Source organism: Neomonachus schauinslandi, chromosome 6 (genome assembly GCF_002201575.2).
Source record: "Neomonachus schauinslandi chromosome 6, ASM220157v2, whole genome shotgun sequence".
In the NCBI taxonomy this organism is placed as follows: Eukaryota; Metazoa; Chordata; class Mammalia; order Carnivora; family Phocidae; genus Neomonachus; species Neomonachus schauinslandi.
In genome coordinates, this window is record NC_058408.1 from 54,454,876 (window position 1) to 54,475,034 (window position 20,159).

The window sequence follows — 20,159 nt, forward strand, 5'->3', positions numbered from 1 at the left end:
AGAGCATTAGTTCATCAAACACAGTCAATTTTATCTCATAAGTATAAAATATAAATCTCTTGAGGTGCCTGGCTGGCTCAGTCGGTGGAGAATGCAACTCTTGATCTCAGGGTTGTGAGTTTAAGCCCCATGTTGGGTATAGAGATTACTTAAAAATAAAATCTTAAATATATATATCTTACTAAAAGTGAGTGTGATCTTTCATTCCCAGTCATAACCCATCTGAAGTCGGGTCAACAATTTAATTAGTGAAGACTCCATAAAAATTAAGTACCTAAGACAGAAATGTACAAGATACTGTGGGGAATACCAGTAAGGAGTTTGCAGTCTGCCTCGGGGACCAAAAACTAATGTAAATCAGTCAGAAACCTTGAAGTGCCCAACAGCATGGAACCAACCCTAAAGTCATCAAGAGGTCAGAGAAGGCTGCAATCTGGCCTCTTACCTCTGCCTTTGGCCCTATCTCAACTTATCAAATTCTTCCTCTCTAATGCTCATTTCAAACCCTACCTCTTTCATGAAATCTTTCCCAGACTCTCCAAAGAGATGTGCCATTTTCTTTTAATCATCCAGAACACTCCATAATTCTAAAGGCACCCAAATTCTGTCTAAACTTCCATCCCCAGTAATAAACACTGAACTGTTGCTATGTGATAGACACTGTCCTAAGTGTTTCACGTGTATTAACTAATTTAATCCTCATAGCTAGTCTATGAGATAGGTCCTACTATTACTCCATTGTACAGAGGAGGCAGCCAAGGCACCAAGAGGTTCAGTGATCTCCTAAGATAACAGAACTATGTAAGTGGCAAAGCTAGGATGTGAATGCAGTCTGGCCCCAGAGACTGCATGTTCTTCAGCACAACACTTCACGAGTTCTGGAGTACACTCTATGTTAGTCTTCATTAGATTCCGTTGAGGGCAAATACTTTTTAATTGCCTTTTCATCCCAAAGAAAGCAAGTATGCGTTGATTGCTGGAATTCCTTTTGGTCACAAAAGATCATGCTCTGCCCAGCCATGCTCGTTCCTATGTAATCAGAAATAACCACTTTATAACAGAAAAGATGAGAAAAGTGAGAAGAAAACACACTGCAGAGGAGTGGAAAACAAAAGTTACATAGGTAAAATGGTTTGAAAATCACATAGAGATTTGAAAAGGTGGGTGGTAACTGCAAGTTCCTGTGGACAGTGACATGAAAGTTGTGTGTTGGAAAATTAATCTGAGAGCAGCAATATTGGCATGGAACGGATGAATGAGAAACAGAGGAAATGGGAGAGCAAGATGCTGTCAGAGTTCTCCAGGTGTAGGGGAGGACCTGGACTAGAACGTTCCGAATAAGGAAATTCCAATATGTATTAAATTTAGGAAGAGGATTTTAGAAATGAAAAAGAAGACAGATTTTTCAAGAGCTTTTAGGCTAGTACACCACTGAAAAAAGGTGGATAGTTAAAGCAGATTTTAAAATCAAGCTGTTTTTCCATTTTTTTTTAAGATTTTATTTGTTTATTTGACAGAGACAGAGAGAGAACACAGGCAGGGGGAGCGGCAGGCAGAGGGAGAAGCAGGCTCCCCGCTGAGCAGGGAGCCCGATGTGGGGCTCGATCCCAGGACCCTGGAATCATGACCTGAGCCAAAGGCAGATGCCCAACCGACTGAGCCACCCAGGCGCCCCCAAGCTGTTATTCCATTTTTTTCAAAGAATAATACAATTTATCACTAAAACAATTTTATTCATAGCTGCTTCATGGAACTAGTCATTCTGTGAGGGATTCCAGTTTTTTTACATCCACAGCTATTTTTTGAAGGCCTAGAAAGGCTGGACCCTGGGAGGTCTTAACCCTTTTATATGTCTGACACATGTTATCTACTTAGAAATAGTCTATAGAAAACAGATTTTTTTTAAAGCCAGGTTGCTCTCTGACACCCAGCAAGCCAAATCATAGACTTTAAGTTATAAAGGAACTTCAAAGTCCTTTTGCTCAAGCTGCCTCCCATCTACACCTTGCCAAGGAGCCAGTCAGTCTTTAATCCCTGGCCTCTATCCTTCCGGTGATGGAATACTTACTGCTTTACAGGGACTCATTCCATTTCTTAACTCTTCTGTTGAGCAATCTCCCTTATGTTAAGTTTAAATCTGTCTACCTGTAACTTTTACCCATTTGTTCTGTGTCTTCTAGGGACATAAAGTCAATCTAATCCCTCTCCAATTACCAGCTCCTCAAATATTTGGAGACAACATCATGACACCACCAACTACTTTCTAACAAATGCCTCACATTAGAATCGTTAGCCTGGTTACCCTAATAATAAGAGCACAGTGCATATCAACCCTTGTACCCTACTGGGTCACCAAGTTCCTTGAAGGAGCTGTTCTACACGAAGAGCCTCACACAGTTTCTGGCATATAGTAGACTCTCAAAACTATGACTGTAAATGACTCAGTGAATGAATAAATCCATCTGCAAATAGAGTTTTCAAACATATTCTTCCTCAGCTGGTTTTATCATCTACCTACAACCAAACAAGCTTATTAAATTCTCTCTGTCCTCAAAAATCAAATAAATGTCATATGAAGAAAATATAAACCCAGAAATAATCTGGCAGGTATTCAGGTAAATGAAACGTCTTAACAAGTAAGAAACCATAATGGGGGGGACAATTTTTATCGTATATCCTTTTGAAATGTCTGAGTTTTTAACACATGTACCTATTCTTTTTTTCAATTAAAACATACTTAATTTAACAAAATAAAAATAATAAAATTATCTCGATTTTAGGTCGCCTAGTAAAATAGTATGGTATAGTGTGAATTGTGCCTTCTATAATAAAAAGATTTGTCCTACCACACAAATATAGAATCATCAAATAAATGACTAAAAATAATATTAGACTTAATCTAGTCCAGAGGCATTCAACAATTTTGAGAACAACTGTAGTAAGAAATAAATTTCATACTGCAGCATGATATACAAATACATATACATATACAAATACATAACTAATACAAAAGTTTCCCAATAATGTATGGTACTTATCATTACTACTTGGGATGTACCCTGATATTTTTTAAAAACTGTCACAACCCATTAAATTGATATCATGTCCTGCTAATATGTCATACCCACAGTTTGAAAAACACTGATCTAGTCCAACACCAATTTATTGGTAAAGAAGGTAAAATTCAGCTTGGAAAAGTGGCATATACAGAATCACATTGCAAATTCATACAGCATTAAATGAAAATGAGAAATGAAATGCAGCTCCTGACTTCATGGAAGCTGCAAAGAGTTGGGCAGACAGACGACGCAACCAATTGTGCAGTAAGATCCCTGTGCAGGAAGGTATGAACAAGGACCCGAGGAGGGGCCTCTAAATCAGATAGGAAGAGCTGAGGAAGACCAGCAGGGTGATGGATATACTGGACTAACCCAGCTCTCATTGCTTTCACCCATGGTGCCTCAGCTTACCTGAGGTAACCCTTTAACATCCATCTCAAACTAAATAACTCATGAATATTCCTAATTCCCTCAGCAATTAAGATTTCATCTGTTTTTTCTTCCTATGTCCCTGCAATATAGTAGACACTCACACTCACACTAAGCAAGACTTCCTCCTTCCCATTCCTGCTCTTGTTCTTGAAGTAAGAGACTCATAATCCTTCTATCATTTCCCTTCTCCAACAACTTAGAAAAAAATCCCTGAGGAAAATATAATATTCATAGAAGATAAATCAAATCAAGTATTCCCCCCCCACAGTTTCGCATGTTTTTTGTTAGGATTAAGTAAACAGATCATGTAAAGTTTCTTAAATTGAATCCACAAGGACTGTAATCAGTATTCAAAAAGTTATACTGGTATTTCTAGATGAAAATGCAAAAGTCTCACCACACAATGGTTGTTGTCCAGGAAGGAGCATTCAGAATCGTAATGTTAGGATCCATGAAAATAGACTGCGGGCCTTTCCCCGTCTTTTAAATATATGAAAAGGATGAATCTCAGTTTTATTAACCAGAAAACAGAAAAACACACACACAGATCTCTAAGGTTCCTCTGGATAAGACACCCAAAGCTATTCTTACACAAATGTTCTGAGGCATACCTAGTAACACAAAGATAATGTCATTCCAAATGGAACCAGTTAACTAGCTCGAAGCTGAAATTGGTGGTTAGTAAGCTGCGAGAATGTCAATCAAGTCAGAATATGAGTTTTTCCACTGAAAATAGTCACTGGATATTATTTCAACTTCTACTATACAAACTGCAGTACTTCTCTAAGGTCTAATAACACCAGACACAACTATTTCTCTGCCTTACCTCCGGATCCCTTGGCTATAGATCTTTTCTGTTCCTTGGGCTTAGCTCATACTCTTACTCAGTAGTCCTGCTTCTCCAGTTGGACTCTCCAATGTTTTTCCTACTCCCACCCCCATCTTTGCCTATAATTTCATCTAATATTTCCAAAAGATACAGATATGCTATGAATGGTTTACTCCATATCATCGAATCAAATACTTTCCTTAAAATTTATTCTCTGGGAGAACGAAGGAAAATTTCAGCAAAATTCATTTTAATTCTACTATTGCAATGTTATTAATTCTATTGCATTCATTATCTCTAGTATCACCATTTAAACCCTAGCATGTCACTTAACCTTTTCTAGCTCAGTCTTCCTCATTTCTGAATTGAAGTTAATAAAACAAGCCTTTACTCTCCTTTCAGGGATATTGTAAGGATTAATAAAAGAATAAATGGAAAAGTTCTTTGGAACTCTTGGGAAAAGAGAACACACAAACTGGATATAGGTCGTTTTATGCTGTTTAACAAAAAAAATACACTATGGTAATGCTAAATGTGGGCAATGCTTTCTCTAAAGAAGGCCCATATATACCCTAAGTTATGATGATCTAAAAGTTAGTATTTTGATGAAGCTGTAATTTTCCAACATGCACAAAACAGAGAATTTGCAAAGATGCATTAGTATCTATCGTGTCTCCTAAATTTATTTTTGTTTTTTAAAATATTCAGAAAACCTCCAGTCTAGATAAAAGACTTAGACTAGTAGCCATTAAATGGGTTTTAGTACCAATTCCAATGTGAGGAAGGGGGTTCCCAAACCAACAGGCAGTGCTCTGGACACTAGCTGGGTGTCATACAATTCAATTCAATGCTGACACCATACCCAGAGGCAGCATCAGATTCCAAGGTTGAGGGCTCAGTCTCACAAGGCTGTACCCCGACACCTCAAATGCCAATCTGAACCTCCTTGGGTTCAATTAATTTGCTAGAGTGGCCCATAGGACTCAGAGAAACATTTAACTTACTAGATTACCAGTTTATCATAAAAGGATATAACTCAGGAACAACCAGATGGAAGAGAGGCATAGGGCAAGGTATGGGAAAAGGGCGAGGTGCTTCCATGCGCTCTCCAGGTGATCCAGACTCCCTAAATGTCCATGTGTTCAACAACTCAGGAGCTCTCCGAACCCAGTCCTTTGGGTTTTTATGGAGGCTTCGTTACATAGCCATGACTGATTAAATCATTGGCTATTGGCAACTGATTCAACCTCAAACCCGTCTCCTCTCCCAGGAAATTGGGGGATAGGACTGAAAATTCCAACCCCCTAATCATGGGGTAAGCTCCACTGACAAGCAGCCCCCATCCTTAGGTGTTTTCCAAGTCACCTCATTAACATAACAAAAAGACACCTTGCTCACTCTCAACACAGGAAATTCCAAAGGTTTTGTGAGCTGTAAGACAAGAACCATGGATGAAGACCAAATAAATATGAGAAATATATTTTGGTCATATGAAATAAAATCTTAAAAGGGGGGGTTACCTGGGTGGCTCAGTCAGTTGAGCATCTGACTCTTGATTTTGGCTCAGGTCATGATCTCAGGGTTGTGAGATAAAAAACCCCACACTGGGCTCCACATTCAGCAGAGTCTGCTTGTCCCTCTCCTTCTGCTCCTCCCCCCCAAATAAATAAATAAATAAATATTAAAATTAAAAGAAGAAATATATTTTGGTCATATGAATGATCAGATATATATTTTTCTTATAAATCATCATATCACAGTCATCATTCACTGAATGCATATTATGGGCCATACATTATACATTATCTTACTTAGAACTCACACACACACATAAAAAAATAAATTCTGTATTACTATGCCTATACTGCAGATGAGGGAATTAAGTCCCAGGGAGGTTCAGTGCCTTGCTGAGGAGCATGTTACTAACAAGAGTCAGAAGTGGGACTGAAACACCAGTGAGCAAAGCCTGCACTCTATTACCAGGATATGATGAGTCCTTTTCAAATACTGGCGTTTTGAGATCGAAGAAAAGAAATACCGTAAATAAGATTAGTTACCCACCAAGTTACTAATTTAAATGGATTTGTCTTTCAATTCCAAGCCACTGAAACAATAGACAATGAGGTCCTTCAGAAGCCCTACCCACTTCTAATAGGTATATATGTGTTTTTCATGGGTATATCATGACCTTGAAGCAGTGGGAAAGGAAAATGAGACCTGTCACAAAAGAGCACTGAGGCACACAGTTTAAATTTCTAGAAATAGAGGACTTTCAGCAGGGATGTCAGAGAAAAACAAAATCTAAACCTGTCCTGTATCATTCACATAATTCATGGATCAAATATATCCTCCTTTTCCTCAACAACTATCTTGCCTTTCTAATCAATTAACATTAAGGATTTAACATAATATTAATGCTTGTTGAAATTAATTATTAAAATAATTTCTATGATATCAATGGGCCTCACTCTAAGAATACAAACAAAAAAGTAAAATATGAAACAGGCAAAATTGAAGGGTGAGGATTTGCTACCCAATACATATCTTTTATTTTACCAAAAAGTTCACTCATTTCTTAAAATAGCAACCTTTCCAGATTTACATTATTTACTTATCCTCAACTTTTCAGAAGCTTTCCTTGGTTTAAGCAAGGTCTATCAGTGACCATCCCAGGCACAACTTTCTAGATATGCCCATCTGGTGGGAAAACATTAATAATGTGTGAAAACATCCACTATTTCATTGAGTCTCTCCCTGGGCCTGTTTCCTAAAAGTCACAAATATACTAATGTATATTATCTCAGCCAAATTACCTGGTCTAAGCCTAAACCTGACAAAAATCCTGCTCCCTGTTTCCTTCCACTGTTGTGTACGGGGGCTGGGGGAATGAAATCTCACTGCTGGTCTGCTATCAAGTAAAATAATAGAGGGAAATGTCAAGGAGGAGGAAAGATTGGTCCAATGGAAAGGAATGGGAAGAGGAGGAGGCAGAGTGAGGGTAAGAGGGAGGCACTTTAAAACAATAAGAGGAGGAAAAGAAGATGATGACCTGAACAGGGCTCCCAGTTCTGAACACCAAGTTCCAAACTCAACTCTGATTCTGTTTCCAACCTTGGGCAAATCTCTTAGTTTCTCTGTATCCTAATGTAGCTCCAGGAAGTTAGCAAAGAAATTAAGACAGAAGAAAGTTTCTTACAGAACCTAGTGAAATGCCTGTCCTTGCTACTGATAAAAGCAAAGCTAAGCTACCTATGACAAAACAAAAACAAAACAAAACAAAAACACCAACTTCATATTAATAAACCCTCTAGGGGTGCCTGGGTGGCTCAGTTGTTAAGCGTCTGCCTTCGGCTCAGGTCATGATCCCTGGGTCCTGGGATCAAGCCCTGCATTGGGCTCCCTGCTTGGCGGGAAGCCTGCTTCTCCCTCTCCCACTCCCTCTGCTTGTGTTCCTGCTCTCGCTATCTCTCTCTCTGTCAAATAAATAAATAAAATCTTTAAAATAAATAAATAAATAAACCCTCTAATTTGCCAGAACAATGTTTAACTCACAAAATGCAAATCGTTTAGTGTCAACTCTCTTCCTTTACCCTCCCCCACTTCTAAACAATATCAACACATTCCACTCTCATGCTTGCCTTTAGAACATCTTCCCTGACATTTTGTCTTCTATTTATTTCATTACTTTAACTAAATGCCTTATTCTAAAAAAAAAAAAGAATAGAATTCCACTCCCTTCAGCATTAGCGCCTTGGAGGTCCTTATAAAGCAGTTGGCCTAATCCAACCCACTCTCGCTTAGCCTTCACTGCATCCAGTTATATTTTTAATCTCTCCAACCTTTTTTCTTTCCTCCTACTCTTCTCTTAGGCCCTCTCCAGTACATGGTATCTCTTCATGATAAAGTGATAGTCTAAATTCAATGCTTTGTTGTGGAGTCAGACACTGAGACACAGATAACCATCCCCATTTTGACATCGATACTTCAGTACATGCAGCCTTGAGTTAAAATGATACCAGCTGCCAAATGACACTGGAAACTCATATATCATCTACTTTCCTCTTATATCCCAATTCAATTTCAGAATTGTGGGTTTTCAAGGTTTTTTCTCTTTTTTGTAAAAATAAATTGACATAGTATAAATTATTTTGTCCCAGTTTGCATTATACCCAACTGCATTTATTTTACAAAACCACTTGAAAATTGAGATCTCATACCTTATGTTGTCAGTTCTCTTTTTATACATACATCAGCTTCTGGGCATTCATACTTCCTACTATATTCTTACCAGTATACTCAGAACTCAATAAATACATGCTCATTGACTTGATTTGCTCATATTTCTCAAGAGTACCAACAGGAGTCATATCCAAGGCTAAATCTCAGCTTGGCCACTTACGAGCCATGTGACCCTCCACAAATTACTCCTCTCTAACCCTGAGTTTCTTCCTCTATTGACATGGGGATGTGAAAACAGGTAAAGTAAGGAAAGCATGGAAAGTATATTAACAGTGTCCATGCTAGCAACCCAGTAAGGCTAAACAAACACTGGCCTCCTTCTTCCTTCCACTTTATATAAATATGTTTAGTATTATATAATCCATTGGGATTTTTAAATTAATGCTGAGAGGGGCACCTGGGTGGCTCAGCGTTAAGCATCTGATTCTTGATTTCAGTTCAGGTCACGATCTCAGGGTTGTGGGATTCTTTCTCTCCCTTTGGCCCTACCCCCTCTCTAAAAAGAATGTTTTTAATTAATGAATGAATCAATTAATGCTGAGAGTGGGAGAAATTACAAAGCAGACTTAGAGGTAGGCAAAACTTTGGCCATACAGGGAAAAAAATTGGATTATTCTATACAGTACATTAGTTCAGGGCTCTCTCCACTTGGCTCTGGTGGGAAAGAAAAAAAAATCATCTATTTCTTTCAGCTGCTTGTAGCCCCCTCAATATCAAATAAATTATATTAATAAATAAAACACCATAATTTAATTCCATTTACTAGCCCTAATAAAAGGTACTACTACCTAAGAAAAACACCTAATATACTAACTGTAGATAACTCAATAATCTCTAGCATAATAGCACAGGTAACTATTAAGTCTCCATTCCTCAAAAGTTCTGGATGACCGCCTATTCAAATTCATTCTTAAAGAAGTTAATCAAGTGCATTTTTTGATATCTGTTAACCAAAAGTAAATTCCGAAACAGAGATATCCTATCCAGGCCAATTTACCTGGTTGTATTGTTTCTCAGATACAGAGATTAAAAGAATTAAGTTGACTGTAGTACTTAAATCCTACCAACTGTAAATTCGTGAAAACCTGAAGTACATTATGTATGTTAATTCAGCAAAAATATCTTTGTAATTTCAGGTTTTAGCAATTCATTGTTGGATGAAAAAAAGTTCATGTGTCTGATTCTTTATTTAAATGGACTCTTGGGAACCATGAAGCACAATTTTCAAAAATTATCACAACTTAATTGTTAACACCCATTTACCTAATAATTTTAACACCTGGCATTTGTTGAAAAATATCCACTAATTCAGGTGCTTTGATATTTAAAAAAATACTTTCCCTCAATACAAACCTATTTCTGAATTAAGAAGTTTTACTAATATGAATGCTTCTATGCCTAATCTCATTTGCAACTGGAGAACTCTTCCCTCCTCAATTTTTAACTACTCTCCTGAAATCAGTCAAAGGACTTAAGAATAGTGTCTATCTAAGCCATATAAATGACTTACGGATTTTTTTTTTTAATTATCCGGTTATGTCCATTGCAACAACAGCATCAAATGGTTATTAAGGTTCTCTCTCAAAAAAACTTTAGATAATCAACATATCTATCTTTCAAACATCATAATTAAATAAATATACATTTGACATTTCCACATTGAAATGCACTCCCTCAGCATAGTCACTTTTTAAAAAAGTCTTTTTTTAATCATTAATCACAAAACCTACTCTAGTTGTACAAAATTAAAAGTCTATTTACCACTCAGACTAGAATAAAATAATGTGGAATTCTCTGCCTATATAATTAGCATTGAAAAACTAATGTTTTTAACAAGTATATCATTACAAAACATTTGCATATTAGCAACTAGTACAGTTTTCATTTAACACCTCCATAAACAAGTTATATGTACTCTAAACACATACTTAAATAAACAACCCAATTACCTGCTGGAGCTCCCTTCAAGAATGTCTAATATAGTAAAGAAAAGTACTTATCTTTTAACTAATGTTGTTTCTGCCTAAGGGGTTGCCTCAAATCTGTAAAATGAGGCGAGGTAGACAAAAATAAATATGAATAATACTATTAATATGGCAGCTTCTTGTTCATTTAGGTGGTGCTTTTAAGTGTGATCAAAGAAAGAAGTTGAAAGTATTTATCAGAGGATTTGGTAAATCTAAGTATGGAGGGAGCAATATGGCACAGAGGTTTTATAGCATGGGATAGAGCCCAGACACCTCAGGTTGGATCCTAGCTCCACTGTTTTTATGTTCAATTAAATTAGCCACCAGCAAGTCACTCAAACTCTCTAAATCTCAATTTCTTCTTCTGTAAAATGAAACTCATACGAGTACCTTCCTTTGTGAGGTTTTATGAGTATTAAATGAGATTACCCATGTAAAAGTCTTTAGAATAGCACCAGATGCATAGCAAGCTCTCAATAAATGTTAACCACCATCATCATCATCTCACTGCACTGTAAAAAAAAATTGGATATGAAAGTAGGTGAGTAAATTCAGTTCTTCCATACACAAACCAGACAAATGGGCAGACCCACACACCGGATAATGAACCCCTATATTCACACCATGGGTCTCAGCTTCTACTCATTAGACCTTACGCTGCCTCTCACTGCCAGTCTATATCTCATCTGAACAACCAAAAGAACAATCTGGTTACTCACACTATATTACATTAATATGTAAATTCATCACTTCAGAAAGAAAATCACAAACAAGTAGTTCATTCATGACTCATTTTATTCATAACAATCTCAAACTTGTCACCCCAAAATTGGATTTTACAGCTACAGTTAAATGAAGTAAACACATTCACAACCAAATTCATTCAGTGGTATCAAAAAAAAGTCAATATATATCTGAGAGAAGAAAATAGTCCATTAAGTATGGATTGTTAAATATTGAGGAAAATGCATCATTATTTTGAAGAGAACAAGCTTAAATGAGAGCAAACACAATTCACACAAGCAATGACCCCTTGTTTTATGACTACATTCGATAACTGCACATACGCCAGAGTCTTAAAATGAAAACAACTACATGTAAAAGAAGAAAGTTTCATCCTTAAAGGAAAGGACCTTATCTTTATTGCAAAATTGCTGGATAACAAAAAGATAAAAGGTTATAGTGGAATATGAGTAGTTTTTTTCTGCCTAGGACCAATCTCCTTTCAAAATTGAGAACTCCTTTTTCCCTAAGGTTGGTTTATAATTAGAAATTAGATTCCTCAATAATTCAATGACAGAAACCTTTATTAAAGTCAAATGACCTTTTTAATTAATTTTTTTCCTAATATATAAGCTCTGCAAGGCAAGTGTCATCTCTACAGATAATAAAGCCTTTATATATTTATTAAATGAGTTTTTCCCTCTATGTTCACCCTTTGATTTGATATTTTAACAGTAATTAATTATTGGTAAAACTTTTTTAAAAAGTATAACAAAATACTAATGTATTTTGCTAAATGCTCTGATTTGTATAATGCTTATAATGTCCCTATTTTTCATTCTATCATAAAAAACATTTAAGCTAAAATAATTTACTCTTCCATATCTCTTTTTTTGAAATTCTCATTTTACAAGACTATAGCTAGTGAGGGGAAATGTATACAATTTTCTTATAGCATTAAGAAGTGTGTCAGGACAGAATTGAGATATGTGCCTAAAACTGACATTAGGTTCAAAAGCTCTGGACACAAACATTGCATTTATAATACGGCCCATCCAAGTAAATATATGAAATGTGCATAAAAACATGGTAATTGCGTTTGAATTACTTACTATTTTAATCTTTAAGTATTTGTTTAAAAAACAAAAGTAGTTAAATGACTATTAGGGTACCATGTTAAATGTCCTGGAGTTTGAAAATTCAAAAATACATTGCCCTCAAGCCTCACTTTCCCTATGGATACCACTCTAAATTTAGTGAATTTCATTGACAGTAAATCCAAAAAAGTAAAACCCTTATTAAGTTATATGACTGCCCCACGTATGTTTGAAATCACATTCATCCATCACTTCACCATTAGTCTAAGATGACGTATGCAGAATGTTTTACCATCACTTTCTCATCACTCAAAATGGTAAAACAGAAGTGATTAAGAGACTTAGGCAAAGATACCAGCCAATTGTCAGCAATTTTACTTTTTTATTAGGATTCTAAGCTTTTCTAGTTCATACAAGGAAAAAAAGAAAAGTATCATCAGACAGAGCATCAACTGAAAAAGAATAATATGCACTTTATAGACACTAACATTCCCAAAGGAGATGTGGGAATATCGAAATTTCACACACGACCAAACACTAACAAAAAAAGAAAAAAAGGAACAGGAAACTTCTGACTCTAAAATCACTTAACCAGCCAAATAAAAAGAGTAAAGTACAATCTCTGGATTGTCCCCACTCCGGCCCACTGTCTTACTGCTGTACATTTCTACCTGGTTTACTATAGGAAACAGATTTCAGCTTTCCTAATGCTTTCAAACGGGCTTTTCTTGGCAAATGTCTGCACTCCTCAGGCGAGGCCGTTAAGGTAACTTAATCCCTCACGAATTGCTCAGTGGAAAAAATGCTGATTCTCAATTAAAAAAATTAATCCTTTCCCTTTTTCTGTGTTAAGAGTCACGATGAAACCCATAACTATAATTTAGATTCAGCATTTTATCTTGAAGACTCGCAGGACAGATGAGAGCGTAGGGAACGGAAGATGATGCTGGGGGAGGGGGCGCAGAGAGAGTGCGAGAAAGATGCTGGTCAATTCCGAGATGATGCAGGAATGACATGGCATCTGGGCAACACAAGTCCACGTTCACCCCCCTCAGAGTCTGTGCCTCGGTTTCTCTGACATAAGCCTGGAGCTGTGAATAGGTGCACACGCGAACACACCACCTTTTATTCTTCGACTCTTAGGGAGAATGGTGGGGAAGCGTGGCTGGATGAAGCTTCACCACAACAAACGGTTTCTTTCTCCTCGCACCCCGCCTCCCCTGCTAGGGGCAGGGGACGACTGTCTCGAACAGTAGGCAGCTGAGCGGAGCCGAGAACCGGGGCGAGAAGGACAGCATCTCCGCGGGGGGGCGGGGGGGATAAAACCCCAAAGCCTCACAGAGAGCCTCGGGGAGGCGGACAGGAAAAGGAGGGGGATGTGGAGCCGGGAAAACAGAGCAGACGGGGACTGGGAAGCTCCCGGGCGCGCTACGCATCCAGGCTACCCGAGGCGGGCGCGCCGGGCAGGGGGGAAGTCGATCCCGGGCGGACCCCCTCCCCCGACTCCCCGACCGGAGGACGGAGAGGAAATGGCTTTGTATCGCAGGATGAAAGACAGGCAGGAGGGCCACCAGGCGCGGGCGTTTGGGGGGGGGGGAGAGACGTAGGATGCCCGGAGCCGGGACGACCCCGCCCGCCCCACGGACGCTCTGCCCTCCATTCCGCCTCAGCCCCGGGTCGGTCCTAGGGCTCCGGCCGCCCGGGCGCGCTCCAACGGCCCCAAGCGGGGTCGCCAGCCCCGCCCCCCGCGCCCTGCGCTCTCACCTGCCCACGAAGTTCTCGAGCACCGAGCTCTTGCCCGCGCTCTGGCCGCCCACCACGGCGATCTGCGGCAGCTCCAGCAGGCAGCTCTGTCCCAGCGCCGAGAAGGCGTCCTGCAGACGGTTCACCAGCGGGATCAGCTCCTCCATCTCCCGGTTCCCCATCCTGCCAGCGTCGCCAGCCGCCCGCTGATCCCTGCTCTCCTCTGTGACCCGGCTGGCGAGCCGGGGCCGCGCCGCCCTTGCCGCCCCTGCCGCGCTGGGTGCTGTCAGCCGGTTCCAGCGCAGACGTCGGATCCCGCCGCCAGCCAGCCGCTCGGCTCCTGACAGCTAACGGCTCGCAGCGCGCCTGCGCGGGCGGGAGGGGCGTGGCCTGGTTCCTCGGCCGCCCCATCCGCGCCCCGCCTGGCTGCAATTCAGCGCGAGGGTTCCCAACCGGACACCTCGGCCCGGCGCGCACGCACTGCCTCCCAGCTGCCGCCAGATGCCACGACCTCTGTCTCCTGCTACCAAGGCTCAGACGCACAGTTACAGCGGTTGGCCAGGGAATCAGCCTCAGCTACAAAGCCAAAGACCAGTGGAAAGCCCTACTGATAACCACTCAGCCCTGTCACCAGCAGTAGCAACCGTACCTCCGTCGCCGCCAGAGTCACTTCCTAAAAGCAAATCTCATGTTCTCACGCCCTACTTCAGAACCCAGCTCTTCTCAAGGTGGCCGGCCTGTGGAGTCTAAATTCTTCCATCTGACATCCATTTCGGGACCTGCGTAGTCTGACCCTACCTAATTATTCAACTCTAATGATTCCATCTCCCAGCCCCGTCGAAGCAAAGGTGGAGCCTGTCGTGCTTACACCGCACCACTCCCTCTCTTCACTCTACCACACTCATTCGGGCCTTTGCGACTCCTCATGCCATTTGTCCTATCCATCTATCTCCTCCTCTAGGGTCTATCAAAGAGCGTATGCTCTGCACACGTTCTGTTAAATTTAGCAAATTGAGACGTGCCTGGGCGTCGGGTCCTGTGCCTGCTGATGGAGACACAAAGATAAATAAATGGTCGTGCTTGCTCAGCCTCCTTAGAGGGTTCCTCTTTTTTTTTTTAATTTTATTATGTTATGTTAATCACCATACATTACATCATTAGTTTTTTATGTAGTGTTCCATGATTCATTGCTGGAGTGTAACACCCAGTGCTCCATGCAGAACGTGCCCTCTTTAATACCCATCACCAGGCTAACCCATCCCCCCATCCCCCTCCACTCTAGAACCCTCAGTTTGTTTCTCAGAGTCCATACTTAGGGGTTCCTCTTTACAAATAGATACACATGCTCTCTTGGATTTACTTCATGGGCCTTTTCCTATCTCACACTTTATACTCTACCTGAGGATTTTGCCCTGGCTTTAATTCCACATACTGACTAGCGACTACAGAAATCTAAATTGCTAGCCCACCTCTCTCCCCTTTACCATAGACTGAACTCCAACTGGTCCTGGACCTCACTATCTGAATGTCCCACAAGTACCTCTGACTTAACTTATTCAAAACTGAACTAATCTTTTCTAATCTCAGCATTTAATCCTATAAAGTTCCCTTTAACCCTAATAAGACTTGTGTAAAAAATGTCCAAATGACCAAAACACTAAGAATAACCCAAATGTCTATCAAAAGATGAATGAATGAGCAAGTACGGTCTGGGCATACTTCTAAGCAACGAAAAGGAGTGAACTTTCTTTTTGTTTTTTTTTTTTTTAATTTATTTATTTGACAGAGAGAGCACAAGTAGGTAGAGTGGCAGGCAGAGGGGAAGGGAGAAGCAGGCTCTCTGCTGAGCAGGGAGCCTGATGCGGGGCTCGATCCTAGGACCCTGGGATCATGACCTGAGCCGAAGGCAGCCACTTAACAGACTGAGCCACCCAGGCGCCCCGGAGTGAACGTTTGATACAGCGATAACGTAGTTCAATCTCAGATACATTATGTTGAATGAAAGACACCAAAGAGTACATATTGTATGCTTCCATTTATACGAAGTTGTGGAATAGGCAAAATTATCTATGTTGATAGAAATCAGAGTACTGGTTGCTTTGAGGTGTAGGGACTGACTGCGAGAGGCGCCAGAGATCTTTGTAAAGTGATGGAAATAGTCTATTTCTTGTTTTGGATATGAGTATACATTCGTGGACTCATCGAACTAAACATTTAAGATCTGTGCACTTCATTGTAAATTGTAGCTCAACTTTTTTAAAAAGCCAAAGAGCAAGAAAAAGCTGAATGCATCATCTCCTCCACTGAAGTGTATCCCTAGTAGGATATCTGCCCAACATACCTTTTCCAGGAATCACCCCTCCATCCACCACATGGTTGTAGTCAGAGTAGTCATGAAGAGAGAAGAGCATAAAGAGCAACTAACCGTGCCCTCCAGCATGCTTCCTATCTCAGCAGGAAGCCTGCCCAGTCCCAATCCAGAATCTGGAAGTCATTCTACTCCTTTTCTCTCTCTCTCCCTCATCCCCTACATCAAGTTGGAACACAAATTATGCCCATTCTACCTCCATAGAACCCACCTCATCCTCTACATCTTTGCTGTCAGTGCCTCATTTATAACTATCATTTGTTAACTACCTTCTTGTACACTTCCCATATACACATACCCTGAATAGATCTTCATTGTTTCATTTGGCACATTGCATTGAATCTCCGATTTACATGTCTCTTTCTTCCACTAATGTGATAGGCAGAATAATGTCCCCCTACCAATGATGTCCACATTTAAATCTACAGAAACTGTGAATATGTTACCTGACATGGCAAATGGAACTTTGCAGATGTGATTAAACTAAGGACCTTGTGATGGGGAGATTATGCTGGATTATCCAGATGGGCCCAGACTAATCACATGGATCCTGAAGAATAGAGAGCCTTACCTGGCTCTTTCAGAGGGAGATGTGACTATGGAAGAATGGTCACAGAGACGCAACTTTGCTGGCTTTAAGATGGAGAAAGGGGGGGCCAGAGGCCAAGAAATGTTGACTGCCTCTAGAAGCTGGAAAAGTCAAGGAAACAGATTCTCCCTGGAGCCTCTGAAAGGAACACAGCTCTGCTGACTCCTTGATTTTAGCTCAGTGAGATCTGTGTCAGACTTCTAACCTATAGAGCTGTCAGATAATAAATTTGTGTCATTTTAAGCCACTAAGTTTGTGCTAATTCATTACAGCAGCCATAGAAAGCAAATACAACTAATGATAAGCTCCTTGAGGGCAAGATCCATCTTTGTGATTCTCAATGCCTAGCACAGTGCTTAGCACCTAAGGATACCATAGTCAATGGGGGATAGACATAAACTATCACAGCACAATGTAATAAGTGTTCTGATCCAACGGTGATATGGACTGAGCTGTGTCTCCTCAAAATTCGTATGTTGAAGCCCTCAATGTGGCTGTATTTAGAATAAGGTTAAATGAGGTCATAAGGGTGGAGCACTGATCCAGAAGGACGAATGTCCTTAGAAAAGCTTGCTCTGTCTCTGCCATGTGGGGACAAAGGGAGAAGCCAGCCATCTGCAAGCCAAGAAAAGAGTCCTTACCAGGAACCGAATCAGTCAGCACCTTAATGTTGGACTTCCCAGCCTCCAGAATTTTGAGGAAATAAACTTCTGTTGTTTAAGCCACCCGGTATATGATATTTTGTTGTGGCAGCCTGAGCGGACTCAGACACCCCGTTTGTTTAAAGGAAAAAGGGGGAAACAAGATGGGACTCTGGGAGTAACAATTCCATCTGAGGAGGCCTTGATGATCTGTCCTGCACTCTGCTGTGTGCTGTGAGGAATACAAAAAACTCAGAAGCCCTTGCCCTGAGTATCCCACATTCTAATGTAAAAGACAATGTTACTATGCATTAGACAGAGAATGTATAATCATTATATAAATTTGCATTTCATGTGCACTGAAGCCATGCATGTCATCTCTATTCTCCAGAACTTCTTCAAATCAGTCCCACCCACCTACTTCAAGAAACCAACCTGAACTACCTTTGCTAATTGGTTTCCTTCTTTACTTCCCATTTCCAGAGTCAGTTCTGCAATAACATGGAACCAGGAGAAATTTAATACACTCAACAAGCTTTTCGCATAAATTAATCTAAATAAAACAAACAGCAAAGAAAACGAAAACTCGAAGGGGAAAATTTAAGGGGAATTTTTGACACAAAGACTACCTATACCTTTGAGGGTGGGTGTAAAGCTGAAAAGGGGAGCCCGGTCAGCCACCCCTGCTTCCTGACTGCATCACATGATCACCTCAGCCCTGCTCCAGCACCAAGTGATGAATACAAATTCCTGTTCTCTAACACACTTGTTTCCAGGCCACAAGGCAGAAGATTCCTAAAGGTTAACCGCCATTTTCAGGTGTGGCTCCCTATCTAAGAAGTTAACTTCTGTTTTGTTTTGTTTTGTTGTTTTTTGTTTTCAAAGATTTTATTCATTTTTTTGTCAGAGAGAGAGAGAGAGCACAAGCAGGGGGAGCTATAGGCAGAGGGAGAAGCAGGCTCCCCACTGAGCAAGGAGCCTGATGTGGGACTCCATCCCAGGACCCTGCGTGACCATGACCTGAGCAAAAGGCAGATGCTTAACCAACTGAGCCACCTAGGCAACCCAAGAAGTTAACTTTTTATGAACACATCAGAACTGTTATTGAAATGAGTATTTTCCTTCAGAGTCATTTTGAGAAGCAACAGCCTATTGCAATAATGCTGCATTTCATACAGTATCAGTGGAACATCTCCTTTGAAATTAATAAACCTTATCCAAAAACTCAGACTCAGTATTCTACAGTCACACATCATTTCAGATGAACAGAATATTATCTATGTTGATTTCCTACCAGATTCATAGGACATAGTACCAAATAAATTTTGGCTAATTCTAAGAATTAAATATATATGTTTAAATATATGTATCTTACATAGACATACATTTTAAAATATGCTACAAGCTGAAAGCAAACTCTAAGGAGTTAGAAAAGTTTTGAGTAGTGACAACATCTCTGGAAAAATATTTAACCTCTCAAAAAAGAGCACATAATGGGGCGCCTGGGTGGCTCAGTTGGTTAAGCCACTGCCTTCGGCTCAGGTCATGATCCTGGAGTCCCGGGATCGAGTCCCACGTCGGGCTCCCTGGTCAGCGGGGGGTCTGCTTCCCCCTCTGCCCTCTTCCCTCTCGTGCTCTCTGTCTCTCACTCTCTCTCTCTCAAATAAATAAATAAAATCTTTAAAAAAAAAAAAAGAGCACATAGTTAGGGGCTCCTGGGTGGCTCAGCCGTTAAGCGTCTGTCTTCGGCTCAGGTCATGGTCCTAGGGTCCTGGGATCGAGCCCCGCGTCGGGCTCCCTGCTCCGCGGGAAGCCTGTTTCTCCCTGCTTCTCCCTTTCCCACTCCCCCTGCTTGTGTTCCTTCTCTTGCCGTGTCTCTCTCTGTCAAATAAATAAATAAAATCTTAAAAAAAAAAAAGAGCACATACTTGAATATATGATTTAGGAATTCGTGGTTTTTAAAACATCAGTCACATTACTGCAGAGCCACATCTTGTATATCTCCCACGGTGCCTAGCTCAGTAATCAATAAATATTTATGAAACATCTGAACCAAAACTTTAAGCATTTGTCATGTCAATCTTTGTGAGTGTCACTAGGTAAATTACAGTATTACTCTGTGTACAATTTAGGACTTATTCAAGCCCTACAGCTCTTTCTCCAAAGGTTATCACTTGGACAGATTTTAGATCTTACTGCAAATCAGTTTGTCTGCAGGCATCTTTTGAGTTCTGTGAAAGCCAGTGAATGTCCAGTATTTTCAATACCAGACTTTCAATACCATAGCCATCCTAGTTGGCACTTAATCTCTTGGGGCTTCTCTCCTTCAGCCAAGAGCAGGGGTCAGAAAGTAAAGACTCTCAATTTTATTGCCCATATTTTTCCTTAGCTGTCATCAGGGAGCAAAATAACTCTGGAAGAACCACTCCAGTCTCCTACTCTTACCACTCCTGTCAATTTGAGATCTGACAG

General features: G+C 40.4%; 1 protein-coding gene across 4 annotated transcripts in view; it reads right to left on the reverse strand.

Annotated features, from left to right (window-relative positions):
* Window positions 1-14,340, reverse strand: part of DNM3 (dynamin 3) — a 576,371-nt gene extending 562,031 nt beyond the window's left edge. For all 4 annotated transcript variants that reach the window (XM_021682631.1, XM_021682630.1, XM_021682632.1 and 1 more), the window contains exon 1: window positions 14,111-14,340. In XM_021682631.1, the coding sequence (XP_021538306.1) occupies window positions 14,111-14,271 (161 nt within the window). In that variant the 5' untranslated portion in view covers window positions 14,272-14,340. The remainder of the gene's footprint in view (window positions 1-14,110) is intronic.
* Window positions 14,341-20,159: the final 5,819 nt, after the last annotated feature.